General features: G+C 49.5%; 2 protein-coding genes across 2 annotated transcripts; one reads left to right on the forward strand and one right to left on the reverse strand.

Moving 5' to 3' along the window:
* The first annotated feature begins 299 nt into the window (after positions 1 to 299).
* Positions 300 to 5,361, forward strand: tmem161a (transmembrane protein 161A). The gene is made up of 11 exons (XM_037470471.2): positions 300 to 436; positions 917 to 1,020; positions 1,124 to 1,207; positions 1,434 to 1,525; positions 1,814 to 1,970; positions 2,265 to 2,480; positions 2,576 to 2,719; positions 2,796 to 2,909; positions 3,034 to 3,208; positions 3,308 to 3,404; positions 3,708 to 5,361. Exons 1-11 carry the CDS (start codon positions 434 to 436, stop codon positions 4,016 to 4,018), a joined length of 1,497 nt encoding a protein of 498 aa, XP_037326368.2. The 5' UTR covers positions 300 to 433; the 3' UTR covers positions 4,019 to 5,361.
* Positions 5,362 to 8,348: 2,987 nt separating this feature from the next.
* Positions 8,349 to 16,238, reverse strand: mef2b (myocyte enhancer factor 2b). Its single transcript, XM_037470600.2, has 9 exons — positions 16,064 to 16,238; positions 12,615 to 12,696; positions 11,644 to 11,847; positions 11,422 to 11,550; positions 11,141 to 11,333; positions 10,130 to 10,272; positions 9,937 to 10,051; positions 9,447 to 9,558; positions 8,349 to 9,060 (listed from the first exon to the last, which is right to left on the reverse strand). The coding sequence occupies exons 2-9, from the start codon at positions 12,666 to 12,668 to the stop codon at positions 8,751 to 8,753; spliced, it is 1,260 nt and encodes a 419-aa protein (XP_037326497.2). The 5' UTR covers positions 12,669 to 12,696; positions 16,064 to 16,238; the 3' UTR covers positions 8,349 to 8,750.
* Positions 16,239 to 17,225: the final 987 nt, after the last annotated feature.

Raw genomic sequence — 17,225 nt, forward strand, 5'->3', positions numbered from 1 at the left:
GTACGAATACATTGGAGGTCACTCCGAAAAGTGAGACGATTTCACGTGGACCGGCAGCAGTACAGTGGATGCAGAGGCGTTCACTGACGACTGCGTAGTTTAACATTCTATTTTACCGTAGGCTCTCAATGGGAAACGGGCCGTGAATCAATTCGAAAAGTCACTTCCAGCCCTTACCAGTACCGTGATCGTGTTAAACCGTCTCACGGTAACTCGAGTGACGGTCGCACAAGTTGTGCCTCTGGTTGGAATTACTAGTGTTTCCAATGTACGGACTTCCGGGAGCCCCCGAAGGCAGCGCGCTACTACGCAACCACATCCGGGACATTGTGCCGTTTCACATGCCAGTTGGTTCAGCTGTCAAGACTTCCATGCATGTGTAGAAGAGTTCGTCAGCAGCTTTTCTGATTTTATCTTTATTTCGCGGGAAAACATGGTAAGTTAGAATCAATCCACACACACCAGAACACCGGACGCGAAGTCCCCATTCCCAACAGCCTCATTTAAAGTGCGCATTCTAGCGTCTTGTCACCACGAGAGCTAACTTGCTCATGCTAGCTAGCCAGCTAACGTCTGCAGCGGCGCTGACAGGTGGCGAAGTTTGGGACTAAATTTAGCACGATAGCCACTTGCTAACTTTCATTCATTTTGCAGGAGTTAAAAGTGTTATTCACAGTTCGCTGCGCTAGCGCGCGTTGTGACTGGACTCCTCCCGCAGCATGTGATCCGAGGAGAAAGTTTGGCAAAAAAAACTGCCTGTTCTTAAAACTTTCTTCGGTGCTTGACCGTGAAAGACGGTCCTTTGACTGGCTGTCACACGTGCACACCAGGCTCTGGTGACTCCGATGCTGTGGGACTGTTTTAATGTCCTACATCGGTGTTTTGGGGTTACTTAAACACGTGTTTGCTCTGACAGGCGCTGATGGGGATCCAGTTGGTGGTCAGCCTGCTGGCCGCCAGCATCATGCAGAGGATGGCCCCACATTGCTCCTTTGCACGCTGGCTCCTCTGCAGTGGCAGGTAGAGCAACTCCGAGGATGTGGTTATATAACGTGGCCTGTTTACATGCATACATACATAAATACATACGTGCATACATACATGTGCATGTCGTTCCTTTCAGTCTGTTCCGGTTCAAACACCCGTCGGAGGGAGAGCTGTGTGCACTGGCAGGGAAGCAGGTGCCCAAGCAGACCAGGAGAGACAGGTGGGAGTCGGGGGAAGGGTCTACTGACAACAAAGCTGCCTCGAGGGGAAAAAAAATCCCCTTTTTAGATCCATACATTCTTAGAAATAAAGCTAAAGATTATTCATTTTTGTTGCCTGTACTGTAAAAGCAGCCACTTTTCCCTCTTATTTTAAATGCCATAACAGCAGATGCGTCTTGATTTTTAAAAAAAAAAGGTAAACATGGTTATGTGTTGGATTTCTAGGAGACAGAACGGGGAGAGCAAGCCTCTCACGGTGCCCAAAGACATTGACCTTCACCTGGAGAAAGCTCCAGTCAACGCCCTCGACGCGCTCGGTAACTGAACCCTTCTCTCTCTCTCTCTCTCTCTCTCTCTCTCTCTCTCTCTCTCTCTCTCTCTCTCTCTCTTTCTCTTTCTCTTTCTCTCTCTCTCTCTCTCTCTCTCTCTCTCTCCCTCCGTATCACGTTGACATTGCTCGTGTTCAAACACCGCTCCGGTATTGACTCGCTCTGCATTACACGACTCGCACTTTTTAAAGTCGTTCCTGCTTGATAACAGGTCCTCGTTTCTAAAGATTGGGAGATCTGTTGATGTCCTTGTTTGTGTCTGGTTTCCACCTGCAGTGCTGCGGTTCTTCCTGGAGTACCAGTGGCTGATCGACTTCGCCGTCTATGCCACGGGGGTCTTCCTGTTCACCGAGTGTTATTGCAATTTTGTGGACGCCAGCAAAGAGGTGAACCTGGGAGCCATCTGGTGTGTCTTGACCGTTCTCTTCAGCATGTATCCTTCAAAAGTCACTTTGTCGGATCGCTCCGCAAACGAACACAATTGGCTCATTTCGACAGCTGCCATCTCATTTTTTTTAATAAAGAATGAACAGACATGATAAGGGCATTCAGTCATATTTGCATAATGGTGATATGTCATCATCATGGTTAAAAGTTGTAGTAAAAATATTGATATTTTAAAACTGGTCAAATTAAAGATCCAGTGGGCTTAATACATGGGGAGTGTCAGATGGATCGATGCTACTTTCACCTCTTTAGTTATTTTAACTTAACCCACAACCCCCAGAAAGACCCTCCACACTCTCATGAGGCACTACTTCCTCTCCGAGGAGGGCGGCGAGCGCTCCGTGTGCCTCGCCTTCGGCTTCCTGTCTCTGCTCGTGGCCATGCTGGTTCTCGTGGTCCGAGAGGACTACCTGGAGTTTGGCCTGGAGTCGGGCTTTTCCAGCCTCTTCGACAACCTGGAAGTCTTCGCCAAACAGCAGGGCTACGCTGACTGGTCGTAAGTATCGCTCCGCGCCGCGAGTCGCGAGGAGGCCTCTCTTTTGAAATTTTTTTATTACCGTGACGTCTGGTTGCTGTTTTGACTCCGTCCAGGATCCCGGTGACCAAGCTGACGGTGAAGCTGGGCCTCGCCGCCCTCTGCGCTTACATCGGGGCTCTGCTGGCCTTCCCCGGCCTGCGGCTGGCTCAGACGCACCTCGATGCCGTGCAGATGAACGCCGGCCGACCCCTCATCCAGTAAGGGGCCGACGCGCTCAGCGCCGCGCGTCTCTTTAAGGGCGCTTAATGAGACGCTCTTAATGTCTCCCTGCAGGATTCTGCTGCACGTGAGTTTCCTGTCTCCAGTCATCGTGTTGGTTCTGTGGGTGAAACCCCTGGCGAGGGACTTCCTGGCCAATGCGCCCATGGGCAAGAGCTCAATAACCATGTGAGCGCACATGCACATTATCTTGCTTTACCCACTGCTGCCAACCGCTGAGTCCTCGAGACGCGGCCGATGGCCTGCGTCCGTCCCTCGAGGCGCCCGTTTGACGCACTCTGATCCCCTCCAGAGTGTCCAGCGACGCATTCGACAGCCTGCGCCTGTGCCTCATCGTGGCGTCGTGTGTTCTGCGTCTGTCCATGACCCGCTACCACCTGCAGGCCTACCTCAACCTGGCCCAGAAGTGGGTGGAGCAGATGAAGAAGGAGGCGGGACGCATCGCTGCCATTGACATTCAGAGAAAGGTCAGATACTAACGGAGGGCGTGAGCTCGGAACCTCTTGAGTTCTTCGGTTTTTACACAGCACGGGTGGGATTGAAGAATCCATTTTTCTCTTTTTCAGGTCACTCGGATCTTTTGCTACCTCACCGTGATCACGCTTCAGTATCTGGTTCCGGTTTTTCTCATCCTCTTCTCCACACTGGCCCTCAAGGCACTAGGTAAGTACAGTGCCACCACTGAGCACTGCGTGAGAGGAAGAGGCTGCATTTGACCTTTGAGTGAAAGCACTTCTGACCCCCCCCCCCCCTAGTTGGATAAGATGAATACCACTTCTCAGCCAGCAGCCTCCTTGTTGTTATTTTTATCCAAAGATAGCCAAACAAGCTGCTGGCTTTATCTTTCTATTTACAGATATAACATTGTTAAAGAAAGTTTCCCAAGAGGGAAAACTTTTTTTATTTTTATTTATTTTGACGTCCGAGTGAGACGTTTGCAGCTAAAGTGAAATATTGCTCCTGCAGGGGACTTCTCCTGGCGGGCGGGCGCGGCGCAGACCCCCGGGGTGACCCCGGCGCTGCTGCTGCCGCCGCCCACCGCGGCGCCCGTGCTGCCCGGAGGCCTGGACGAGGACGAGGACGGGATGGAGGACGCGGAGGAGGACATCCAGGCCACGGTGGCGCGCCTGTCGGAGGCCTTCACGGCGCTGCGCTCCGTCCTCACGCCGCTCTTCTTCCGCGGCCTCCTGGCCTTCCTGACGTGGTGGGTGGCGGCCTGCCAGGTCATCAGCTCCCTGTTCGGCATCTACTTCCACCAGTACCTCATGCAGAACTAAGCGGGTGCCGTTTGAAGCCGCCACGGGGGACGTTTACTCGAGACACGCAGCTACCGAGGGAACAACGGGGGTTCGGTCAGGTCGTCTTTTGTTGTTTTTGAGAGCGAGGAGACGGGCGACGGACACGCTGTTGTTGCAGTACTGACTACCTTGTCGCCCTCTGGGCTTTTTGTTAAAAAAATTTTTTACCAGCAGGCTTCTGGTACCAGTTACACAAATCCACAGAGCGAACTGGGGCCTGAATCACAAAGCAAGATCAGCTTCACGAGGATAACGTTGGTTCTCTTTGATCATATTTAAAAGCTGGTTATTCTGGCTCAGTTTTATAATTAGTTTAACTAAGGATTACTTAATATTCCCTGCAATATTCACCAAAAGTGCAAGAAGCTTTAGATGGGTGGATTGATTTATATACCTTTGTGCATAAGTGACTTTGGAGATGGTCACCAGTCTATTAAAGGGACATTTTGTTATTATTATTAAAAACAGGCTGTTGGAAGGTTTTGATCTGATCCCCTTGAGGTAATCCTGATCCACCTTTAGGTTAAAGACCCCAAAATATCCAGCTATCCCACTGGCGCCCCTTTATGATAGAGGCCCCCCCCCCCCCCACACACACACGTCCTCCAGCTATTTCAACGTATCTTTGCCAATGTTACCTGAACAGTTCTTAATAGAACATTGATAAATGCTGCATTTAAGAAGTTTTAGTTAGCAGTAGATGTATAGTCTTTTGGGGGGCGGAGGGAGGACTCTTCGCCCCCCCCCCCCCCCCTCAAGGAAACCTGAGTGGTTCCTGTGTCTTCCTGCTGTAACGGTTGGATGGCTGACGTCCGTCCCGTTGAGTGGAGCGCCAGTATTCCCAAGTGCCTTGGAGCTGTGGAGCTGTGGGACGTCACCGTCGCGTTTCTCCCCCCAATCATCCGCTTTCAGAACCAAGCGGCTGGTCGATGAAAGTGGCGTTTTGTCTTTGGAACACTACTCACTGGCAGCACTTTGTTGCAGTGTCTTAATTAGCTTCAGGCTTTTTCACGTTTTGTTTTTTTTTGCTGTTTTTATTGCCAATTAGTCGAGTACATGTGAGTTGAATCAGTTTTCAGTGGATTTTATTTATTTATTTATGAAACGTTGCCTCAAATATCTTCTAACCCGGTCTAAACATTTTTGTGTTGCTGTTTTTGATTTATTTTTTCTTCTTTTTTTAGATAGTGTTTTTGAATGGAATGCTCTGAAATCATTAAACTGTGAACGTCGTATGCAAATGTTGACTTCCTGAATGCATGGTGTGCAAACCTTTATTATCTTGGTGTGGCTCAATAAAGCGCTTCTTGTCTTCAGCCTCACGTCCTGGTCCAAGTTGTGTGAAGTCACTGCTCCGATTCGACCTCTGACCCCCCAGCCCTCCTTTTTTATTACTATGAGTCTCTTGTTCTTAAGCTTCTTGACATCATCTCAGCACTGGGATTGTTCATCAGCAGGTCAGGAAGGAAACCTTCTGGGCGGAGCGAGGCTTGGTGGGAAAGTCTAAATGATTTATTGCCAATAAGCCAATCAAAGGCTCCTTGGGAAGGGAAGCCCACTTGTCTGTCTCTGTGAGACGTTTTTAACCAGAGGACAAGTGAAGACATTTCGGAGAGTACCGGTTAATAATCTGACTTCGAGCTGGAATTATTCATTTCTAATTTAATTTAATTTCTATTGCTATAATTCCATTTAAAGGTTATAATCTTATGGAAATGTACATTTATCTTTAGCACTCATAAATATTTGAATGAAAACAATGACCACTTCTATTGACATTTTAATGCATTTTGTCCATTGTAATTATAATACTCTGATGGTGAGACAGAGACCTGATTTCTAAATGGTTTATATTGTGTTATTACTGTCATAAAGCATTCTGACGATTGTGCTATAAGCGCATTTTAAGGCATTATTCATTAGTTCGTGTTATAGACACAGGAAACATAACCTTTGATGTCTGGTGAAACGTGTTTGTTACTGTAGGTCCGACAGCCGGATGGAGGACTTCAGTTTGACTTTCTCCTTTTCCCTCCTGAACGTATCTATATAATCACATTAATTATGTCCATCTGTGCTGGAGGCCCCCGCCCACACACACACACACACACACACACACACACACACAGTGGACTGCAGGGGAGCCATGCCGGGCAGGCTGCGGTTGCCATGGAAACCATCATGTTTTGTGTGTGTGCTGGACCCAGACCGGGTCGACCCTCCCGGGTCCTCGGGGAGCCGACCAGACATGACCCCCAGTGGAGGGCCTCTCTCGTCATTTAGGGAGCCGGCGAGGACAGAGGTGGAGGCGGGCTCTCCTCCTGGGGGGCCGGGGGGCCGGGGGGGGGAACACACCGGCAGAGTTACCGTGAGACAACCGCCTGTGGAAATGAGACGTTTCTATTCTTAATGTGAAGAGACAAAGGCCCCCGGGGTTTTTAAGTGGCCCGCTCTGGTTCTCTCTGGTCTGGGGGGGGGGAGGGGGGGCGCGCCATAATGAGGGGGTGAGTGTGTTGAAAAGATGGAGCAAATGTAATAAATGGACACGTGAAAGCTTGACAGCAATTCTTTTTTTTTAATCTCTGGACTGAAACGTCTTTTTGTAGAAAGTAGAAAGCGAGGCGACAGCGACGTACAAATCAAACCGCTTTTATTTGAAAGGAATCACAACAAAAGTCAAATAGAAACTGTCTTTGTTCTATAAAAACTCAACCCCCAAAAGCATCAGAATACTGACCACTTGGTTCTTGGTGCCTGTTTTAATCCTCACAGACGCCTGCAGGGATTCTTCGCATGTCGTCGTGATGTACCGGGGGGGGGGGGGGGGGGGGGGGGGTGACCTCCCTGACCCGGGGTCCCGTCATAGAGACTCATTGCGTGTTTAATCACAAATATTTAAGGCTGGTCTTCCCTGATCTGCACCTACTTTTTTCCACATGTACATTTGGTGAAATAAACTGACCCCTTGTGGACAAATAGTGGAAAACTCATTCAAACCCAAATTCTGCGTATTTAAAGTTAAATATGCAAAAATAAAAGGGAACATAAATCCAGTGCATAAAAATGCAATAACATTTACAGATATGATGAAAAACAAACATTTCTCAATTAAAAAAAAACATTTTTTGAATGAAATATCTTGTGAATATTTGGACTCATTCATTACACAGGGACATCATTTCTAAATACTTAATGAAGCCCTTAAAATGATTTATGATCCTTTAAATCCAATTAGACCTAAAATTATGTCACACACGTCACGTCTTTGGCTGATTCAGCATTAGTTTGCAATGCATAGAGACCAGAGATATTTAAACACTTTGGTCTTTGGTTTATAGACTTCCATCACCTGACGGGGTAAAGTAAAAATGAGAAATTACCATTGTTTGGAGGTAAAGCAAAAACTAAAGCGTATAATCCCACAAATAATCATAGAAATAAGCCATTTTCAGACTCAAAAGTCCCTGAGACACTCGGGCGCCCAGAATCTTAAAGGAAAGATCCGCATTTAACTTCAAGTCCGTCTTTAAAAAGTCCCCATAATGTCCCACTTGAGCTCCTTTGCTCGATGTGATTCTACCGTCACACTGAGGCCGAATATCAACTCTCTGATTACAAACTACCGCTCTCTGTACAGGACTAGACCTGGATACTCTCCCACTGTCATTCTTTCTGCTCATTTTGTCTCTCTTTTGTCATGTTTTGTCCCCTTGAAGTGGCAGGTCGTCACTTTTTGTTAAACCCTTTTTTTTTTTTTTTTTAAACCGTTGGTCCTTTGTGAGTCTCTTTGGGCTTTTGCACCTCTTTGCAGTTGTTTTCAGTCTCTTTGAGTAGCATTTAGCCCCCCCCCCCCACCCGGCACTTTGGGCCCTTTCAGAAATCCTTCCACTCCTCCACCGAGGCAATAAAACTCGTCCTTTTCAATTTCAGAGGGAACAAACTACTGTAGCCAACAATTAACTGAATTCCACCGCTTTAATCCTCAGAAAACCTTTCGTGAAGGGATTTCTTTTCAAGAACTCTTTCTCTTTGGGACATCGACCCTCAAATGTTGTTTTAAGACGAACTTGAAGAAATTATACCTGCTCCTTTAAAATATCCGGGTGTATCTGAAAGAAGGCAGAGGCCTCGTTAATGGGGGGGAGGGGGGGTCATGTCATCATTCTGGGCTAAAGGCTTAAACATCCAAGCTTATATAAGGGGGCGTGCAAAGGTCTACTGCACACACACACACACACACACACACACACACACATTCATGGGTCTAATCTGGCTGGTGAGTGATTTTCCATCTGCCGTTTTTATACCAAAAAAAAAAAAAAGGGAAAGGTCATTTTACAGCTATTTCCAATTTTCATACCAAAACACCAAAGACCACTGGGGGAGACAAATGTGCACTTAGAGGGGCTTCCTGCTCAGGAGGATCTCAGCTGGTCCCGACGTGCTGCGCCAGCAAAACGAGAGAAGAAAAGAAAACAAACAAACAAACAAACAAAACACATTTCACCTCGGCACACAAAACCAAACCAAAAAACACACAACGTCATTTCTCCCCCCCCGCCCAGGAGAGACCAGCTCTGTGTGAGGAGGCAACGAGAGGCCTACCTCTCTGGGACGGGGGGGACGGGGGGGGCAAATGGACCCCATCTCTCTATCTCCTGTTATATATGTGTGTGTGTGTGTGTGTGGGGGGGGAGACGGCGTGGCGCTGCTATCTCTGCCACCCATCGCTCATCTCCACCTGCCTGGCGGGGCCCCCCCCCCCCTCTTCGTCCTGCGCGTAGCCGGCTTTGGGAAAGTCCTTGGCCCCGTTGGCCGGGCGGCCCTCCGGCGCCGGGCCCGGATCCGGGTTGCTCAGTGGAGAGTGCTGCCTGAGGTGGTGGTGCAGAGGGGGGGTCGGCGGGGAGGACAGTTGCTCCGGGGAGCTGCGCTCCAGTTTGATGCTGAGGTTGAGGGAGGGCATGAGGGGGGAGGCGGAGGAGCAGGATTGGGAGGCGAAGGAGCACCCTCCGCTGGACATCCTGGAAATAAGACCAAGAGGAGAACATTTCAACAACTGAAGTTCATGATGGGCGGCTTTTAAAATGTATACATCTTTCATTTAAACAGGATCAATAGAGAAAAATAAGAACATTCATGAATGTCCACGTTCCGAAATGTCAAAATATTTACACACTCAATCAAGTTTTTTGTATGTGTACATTTTCAATTAATGAAACCGTCATCTGATTTTCTTTGTTTTTACTTGATATTATTTTTTATTTTATTTCTTTTTAATGAAATAAATCAGTTCACTTTTTTATTTTTTACCAACCATTAAATATGTTTCCTTGATTCTCTTCTTAGACTGATCATATTTTATGTCTTGTAAAACAAACATTTATTCCTGATTCATCGGTCTCCTCACCCGGGGCTCATATGCGGCCCGTGGGGGTCCTGAGGCGGCTGCGCCTGCTGCCAGGGGTTCACTGCTCCTCGCTGTAGACTCACCGAGTGATAAAATCCAGGTTGGCCGTACTCTGGAGAGAGATTTCATCAAAAAATGAAACAAAAAAAGAAGACTTTGACAAACCCGAATAAGAGGATGATAGGAAAGGGTTGTTTTCTCTATCAGATCACAGCGAATCAGGCAGCTGGTTAGCTTAGCTTAGCTTAGCATAAAGACTGGAAACTGGTGGCCTAGCTCTAAAACTAATCATCCATTAACACGTTTCATCTTGTTTGTTTAATCCATAGGTGTACTAACAGGTGTACTAACTCTCTGGAACAAAAACCACAACTCCCCCCCCCCCCCCCCCCCGTTTACAGCCCTTGTGCTTCGCTAACTTAAGCTAAGCTAAGCTAATCAGCTGCTGCTTGAGTCCGACAGTAACCGACGGAGCGGACAGATGACGCACCAGAGGCTCCGGGGGACGGGAGGCCGTAGCCCCCCAAGCTGTGACCCAGCAGGCCGGCCTTGCCCATGGCCACCATGGAGCCGCCGCTGTGCAGGCCCTGGTACAGGACCCCCCTCTGGAGGAGAGGAACAATGACGTCACCGCATTGCAGAGCGTGTCGGTCGACAGGTCGCACCGGGAAGGCGGCACTCACGTGGTTGGCGCGCGCGGCGGGCGCCATGGCCTGGCTGCCGGCGTCGCCCCGCGGGTTCTCACTCCCCAGGTTCAGAGGGGGCGGGCTCTTCATCTCCAGAGGTCGGTTCAGGTTGCCGTGGGAGAACACGGAGTAGCCGATGCCTACGCAGGGGAAAAGGAGAGAGGGGGGGTGGGGGGGGGCAGGAAGTGAAAAGAGATGTGAGCTGGTTTCACTCACGGAAGGGACGCCTCGACCCTCGATCTGTTACTGTTAAAAATTTTTTTTTAAAAACTTCTTCTTCTTTTCGGGCCCGGCCTCCGGTTCGGTATCTCAGTGCTTCGAGGACCCCGACGGAGCGGATCACAACTGATGCAAAATCCCAAAGGGGCTGTCAATCATCAGTGTTCGAGTGACACGTGACGCTGTAGACGAGGCCGCTGTGAACGGCAGGTGCGACGCGTTCTGTACGGAAACCACAGAGCTGGTTGCAGCCGCTGTTCACACTGGTGGAGGGCCGGTTTCACACAACAGACCGTCTGCGTGTGTGGATCGGCACGCACACCCACACACGCACCCACACACACACACATTCACACACACACACACACGCACGCACACACGCACTTCCTGGGAGTTCACAGCCAGCTGCACAGAAGCTTGAAACATGTGAATTGTGCAGAGAGCTTTTAGCGACAGCCTAGAAAAAGGTTTGAGGGATTTCCACGCAGAAGGCCTCACGTCAGGTTAGTCCCAGATCAGTTTCAATTTAATGCCATTATTTGCTCATATTGAGATTCTCCTTTTTTCAAATCCAGCACAGTTCACCTGGAGGATTGTTTCATTATTGAAATGTTCCGCTCTGGTTCATGCAAAGGAACCTTCCGGGCTGCAGTCACAGCCCACTCGACGCGTTCATTCCTTCAAACGCAACGCAAAGGTCTCCACACTCCCGTCACGTTTTGTGTGACCTCTTTCGGGTCCCGAATCGACATGTGAAAAGGCCCCTTTTTAAAAAAAAATGGCGCTCACCCGAGTGCGGAGACACGAACGCAGTGTGCGCGTGCGGCGCAGCCGGGCCGGCGGGACCGGGCCTGGAGCCCGGAGCTTTGAAGCCCCCGGCGGGTCTGTGGGATGGCGCGCCCGGTCCGGAGGGGTTGGGGAAGCCGTTCTCGCATCCCGCAGACATCAGGAACTGGGCCTCCGGCGAGAGGAGGGACGGCGCCTGAGGAGTCGACGACAAATCGGAAAACGCATCAACCCCTGCGTGTGTGTGTGTGTGTGTGTGTGTGTGCGTGTGCGCGTGGACTGACGTAGAAGCGCTGGCGAGCCAACGAGAGGTCCACCCCCTCGCTGGGAGGGTACTTCTCAGCTGCCACCTGCATGCTCTCCTCGCCGTCCAGCTCGGAGCCGTCGAGGCCGAGGCCCTTCCTGCGCAGGGTCTGAAACGGAAAGGGAGGGGGGGGGGGGGAGAAATAATGTAACGCAACAATCCCGCGGGGCTGTGTGCGACGCGCCGGAGGCGACCCTCTGACCTCCAGGATGTCGGTGTTGGTGCGACTCTCGTGCGGCTCGCTGTACTCGGTGTACTTGAGCAGCACCTTGTCCATGTCGGTGCTGGCGTACTGGAACAGGCGGTTGGTGCTGTTGAAGATGATGAGGGCGATCTCGCAGTCGCACAGCACGCTCAGCTCGTACGCCTTCTTCATCAGGCCGAACTTGCGCTTGGTGAAGGTCACCTGAAAGACACGGAGGCCTCGCCGTGTGAGTCAAATGTGTTCAATTATTTTTATTACAGCTACATTTACACCGACTAAAATAACAAGTTTGTCCCAGAAGCCTTTGCAATCTGTGCAGCATACAGCACTGTCTATCCTATCCAACACAGAAGTAAACCCCCCCCCCCCCCCCCAAAAAAAACATTCAGTCCTGAAGATCACATTTGAGGAAGCAATCGTCTTTTTTTTTTCTAGCACACGAGTTCCTGATTCATCTGTTTTCCTCCATGACGCTCAGCAGTGATGTGTCTGTAACTTCAGGTGGACTCTGCTGAGTGTACAACGTGTGCAATGATAACAAATAAATCTAACCCCGTACTGTACTGTCAACCACTTCAATGCTGCGAGGCAGAGGTACAGCGATTCCATGTTTTCATTGGGAAGAACGCTGCAGATCTTTTTCATTAATAGTTTACGGGGCAAGAAGAAAAAAAAGAGAGTATCCGTGATGACAAAAACAAAAACCCCTGTTCTTGCTCAGAGTTATTACATATTGCGCTGTGTTTTTTATTATAGGGCATTTTCCCTCCCTCCTCTTAGTCGATTGGTTGACCTGTCTGAGCAAATCTCCGGTAAACACAAGGCGGGCCCCTTTTTGGGGGGGGGGGGGGGGGGGGGGGGTAATTATTGGTGGAGAAAACTCAGAATACACTGAAACCCTTGAATGATACGTGTTGCGCCTCTGGATTCTTGTCCATTCAAGCGGAAACAGGTGAAATATTACCCACCTGTCGATTCCTCTGGTCCAGAATACGAGATATCTGTATTTTCTTCCTTCCCATTTTTCCTGCCCGTCTGTCACTCTGACACCTGCGAGATCAAACAGAACCGCGTCAGAACACAAAGGCCTGTTTTTTGTCGTTGGCCTTCGTTCTCGCTGCAGTGACCATCGTCAAACGTCAATACAAACGTCGATTTGAGCTTTTTCGTGCGAAACAGCGTGAACCTCCGCCCCCCTCCCTCCCTCCTCATGGTCATTCTGGTGGGAAAATGTCATCCGTTTGGTTCAAAATGACTTCAACTCTCTCCTCCTCCCGAGTCGAGGGCCGGCTGGTTTATTTTTACCCACGTGAGGCGACGCGGTCTAAAGTTAGTGCGGCCCTCGCAGGGGCCCGGCGGTCCACACAGTCTGACACCCCCGCGGTCTGGGGTCTGGGTCACCCCCAGGCCAGCGGGCTCGGCGGGGTCGAGTGCACCGCACGCCCCCCCCCCCCCCACGGGTTAAAAATACAGCGCGGAGCTCCTTTTAGAGGTTCGGCAGGGCAGAAGCTGAGAAAGCAAACAGCGAGAGGGAGAACGGTGTGTTTTTGAAAGACGTCTGTAGCCAAAAGCCACCCACGCCTCTCTCATGCACTTCCTGGTCTGAAGGGAAAAAAAGCAAGACATGGAAGGATTGCGGCCGGCTTGAGAATGTCCATTTTTCTGAAAAAGCCACATTGCTGGAAACTACGAGATTATTGTGAAGTGACTTTGATGCAAAAAAAAAAACCACCTGCGAATACACACGTGTGATCTCTGGATGTCTCATTTCCGCTCTGCGCTGCATTCATCGGCTGCTCTGATTGGTGGTCAGAACGGTCCCACATCTCCAAACATCCCGCGCGCTGGTTCCCCCCCCTCAATACTGGACGCGTATCGGGCTCCTCTATCTTTAGCCCTCCTGATGGTGCCTTGGCGGATACGACCCCTGCGTTCCCACGACCCCTGAAGTGCCCGCGCGTCCCTCAACATCAGCTTGGCACACATCTGGCATCCGGGGCCTTTTCCGGAGGAATCCACCTCTTTGCCATCATCACCACCACCACCACCATCATCATCATTACCTTATAAAGGCCTGAGACATCCACGGCGCAGGGGCCCGAGACGCCGAGCCGCGGAGTTTCGAAGCTGCAAAGACAAGCCGCACTGCGGACAAATAGCTTTTGCTTAAAAGTAAAGGACCACAAAAACCAGTATTGGTGTGTTCATTTGAACCCCCGGCCACACCGCAAAACGAGTCGTCTCGCTGCGGAGCGAGCGGTTCTGTCACTCGGAAGCGAAGGCCTTTCATCCTCAAGACACGTCGATGGCGACGAGAGAGAGGGAAGTGGGCCCGAGCAGGGCAGACAGATCTTTATCTCTGGGGTTTTAGAACAAAGTTCCTCTTCTCTCAGACGCAAAAACCAAACAGCGACTTTCAGCGCCTGCCCGGGTAAATATAGCTGCACCTCCAGCCAAGCGGTGCGGAGTTAGCTGTTGGAGTCTCTGTGGTTTAGGAGGTTTTGTTCGAATGGCTCGAAGAAGAAAAAAAAAAAAAAAAAGGCCCCGAGACAGGCAGGGAGAAGCCCGGCTGCGCTTCGCACATCTGTTAAGTCTGGATCTTTTCCCGCACGACAACTGCCATTTGAGGTCTGCGAATGCACCGCAACGCGCAAACTGCTGCCTGCGACCTTTCGGCGCTCAAGGTCAACTCCTGAACTTGTCGTCCCTGAGAAAATGGAGAAAGAAAAAAAAAATTCCCCTCTCTCAGCTAGCGTAATGCGACGAGATATGAACATAAAACCGAATCCCTCCGTGCGCCGTAATAGTGCAACAATTGCACACAGGCTCCCCCTCCCCCTCCCCCCCCCCCACCACCGGGATCTCTGGGAGGACGACGGCTTTCGTCAGACCCCTTCCCAGAGGCGACGCCTGTGGAAAGAACAGAGCGCGTTGGGGCGCGAGGTCGGGCCCTGATCTCCGGCAAACCCTGGGAGCCTGCGGGCCGATCACCGGAGACATCGCCGGGACGACGGAGAACACGCAGAGGAAAAAAAAAAAAAACCTGAAGCTCGTGCATCAACAGACGAGATGGTTTAATCATCTCAAATGAATATATTGCACCGTAGGGCATCGGTGGAGTATTGGTGAAGGGGGGGGGGGGGGGTTCTGCTTGGATGGTTTTCTTTCCATGAGTCATTTAGAGCACGATGGCTCGATGATGTTGCGAAAAAGCCAAAGCAGCAACGTTGTAGCAAATGCAGCATTTGGGCCCGACAACACTCGGATGTTAAGGGGTTGTTTGGAAGCGTTTAATGCAGCAACGATCCACGGAGTTCCCTCTCTGTGGATGTTCCTGAAGCCCAATGACGGGCGAACTGTGGGACTGAACCCCGCGACAACTGGTGGGCCGCAGTGTAACCGGAGCGGCAGCTCTGCAGCCACGTGTGCAGCCGCCGCGGTTCCCGCTGTTGAAGTGTAATTTTGAGTCGCATCGACGTCTGGTGGTGGTGGTGAGATAAGAATCAGAACCCGGGCCCAAAGCGTCCGAGCGAATTCCGCCTGAACCAGAAATTCTCCCAAACCAAAGTTAAAAGAGGGAGAGATATTTTAAAAAGAGAAAGGACCTTTTCTTTTCTTAGTGAGATGTGTTTATTTCGCATCAATGCAACACTACAACAGGATAAAAAAAGACTGTGTGTGTGTGTGTGTGTGTGTGTGTGTGTGTGCGCGTCATCTTCGGGGTCAGACAGTTCGCCGGCCCTTTGCAATGTAATGTTGAGGGAATATTTGTCTAATTTTAACAGCAGTTAATTGAATTGCCTCCATGTAGCAGGAGCATAGGCATGTGTGGAATATTTGATCTTTCCATGAATAGTTTTTCATCACTTTAAAATAAAGTCGGCCGTCTGGACTGTGAGGAAACGGTGAAGATTTGAGAAGCAAACTGAATGTCGACCGACAGGAGGAAACTTCTCCTACTTCCTTCTGCTCTGTGGAATGAATCACATCGTGAATAATCACAGTGAAGCGTTAGCAACAGGTTGACGGGATGGGAAAGATGCAATATGAGAGAGAGAGAGAGAGAGAGAGAGAGAGAGAGAGACACAGAGAGAGAAGAGAGAGAGAGAGAGAGTCGTGGGATGTGTTTTGTTTGTTACTCGATGCTAAAAACGCAAACAATACATTGTAAATAATACACAGGTCGAAATAATGATCGCGGATAATTAGGCCTGATAATTTGCTGACGTCAATCAAAATAGACCGTTCAAGAATAGCCTTCGTGTCCGCGAGTTGCTAAGCATCCCTGTCCGATATAGCCTCCTCCGCGGGGTGCGTTCACTGGCACAGCAACAGGTACGTTACGCGCAGCGACGCACATAGAGCCTTAAACAACAAGTAACAACAACAACAACAACAACAACGTGAAGCGGCTCACCTGCTGTCGATGTCCGTCTCTCTGCGGAGTTCCGAGACCGAACAAACAGGAAATGAAGTGAATGATGGAAACACGCAGATGCCTCCGCGAAGTCTGGCCCTGTTCCTCCGGCTGATATTCACCTTGTGGCGGATGGCTGAGAATCAGGAGCGCTGCTCTGCAACAGCCGCCTCTCTCGGTCATCATACCCCCCCCCCGCCCCCCTCCTCCTCCTCTTCTTCATCCTCCTCCTCCTCCTGCGCGGCGCCATTGGACGAGCTCCTCCGCCTTCGAACGCACCTCCAGCCTCTTTTTCAATATTTTTTCTGCTAATAAACGTAAGATGGTGTTCCGAGGAGCCTTTACTTTCTTTAAGAAGATAGGTTGTAAATAGTTGACTTTTAAATACTACCAAAGCCTATTTCTTATTATAATTAGAATGACAAAAAACAATTGAAGTATGAGGCACTATTTTAAGTCTATATATACAGTATATTAAAATCACTTAATGACTTCATCTCAGAAAATGACACAATAAAAAAATAATTCAAAATAATGAGGTTTATTATTATCTTAAAATGGTGCCTTTATATCTCTCACAAATAACCTAGAAGATAAGTATCTTAAAAACAATTGACGGATGCTTTGGAAGCTTTGTGTGCATTCAGCGCACAACAACAATAAGACACAAGGCAACAAACAATGAGTCCAACTACCTCTCCCTCCTTTGGGAGGAGGATCTGTGTCAGCAGGTGAGACTCCGAGGAGCGATCCAGATGCAGAAACTGAAACTGACGTAAAGGAAGTAAAATCAATCCAAAGGAATGATGGAGAATTGTGGTGAGACTAAAATACTCACAGATCTCTTCTTCTTTGGAATTGTTGCCACTAGTTGTGAGAAACGCAGCTCTCTCTCTCACACACACACACACACACCGAGGCATGCAAGCTGTATGATGAGGGGAACAAATCCATCACAACGTTAATTTCTCTTCTAATGATCTCATTACCTCTTTGATTCATCTCAATCGTGGTTCCCATAGCAACCAGTAGACCCGTATACCTGAAGGAAGTGATGATTTCAATCTGATCACCTGAGATCTGTTTTTTTTTCCCCCACAGGGTGCATACAGCTGTCCTACGTCTTGAAATATTATTATTTTCATTATTGCCACAATATATT

Source organism: Pungitius pungitius, chromosome 7 (assembly GCF_949316345.1).
Source record: "Pungitius pungitius chromosome 7, fPunPun2.1, whole genome shotgun sequence".
In the NCBI taxonomy this organism is placed as follows: Eukaryota; Metazoa; Chordata; class Actinopteri; order Perciformes; family Gasterosteidae; genus Pungitius; species Pungitius pungitius.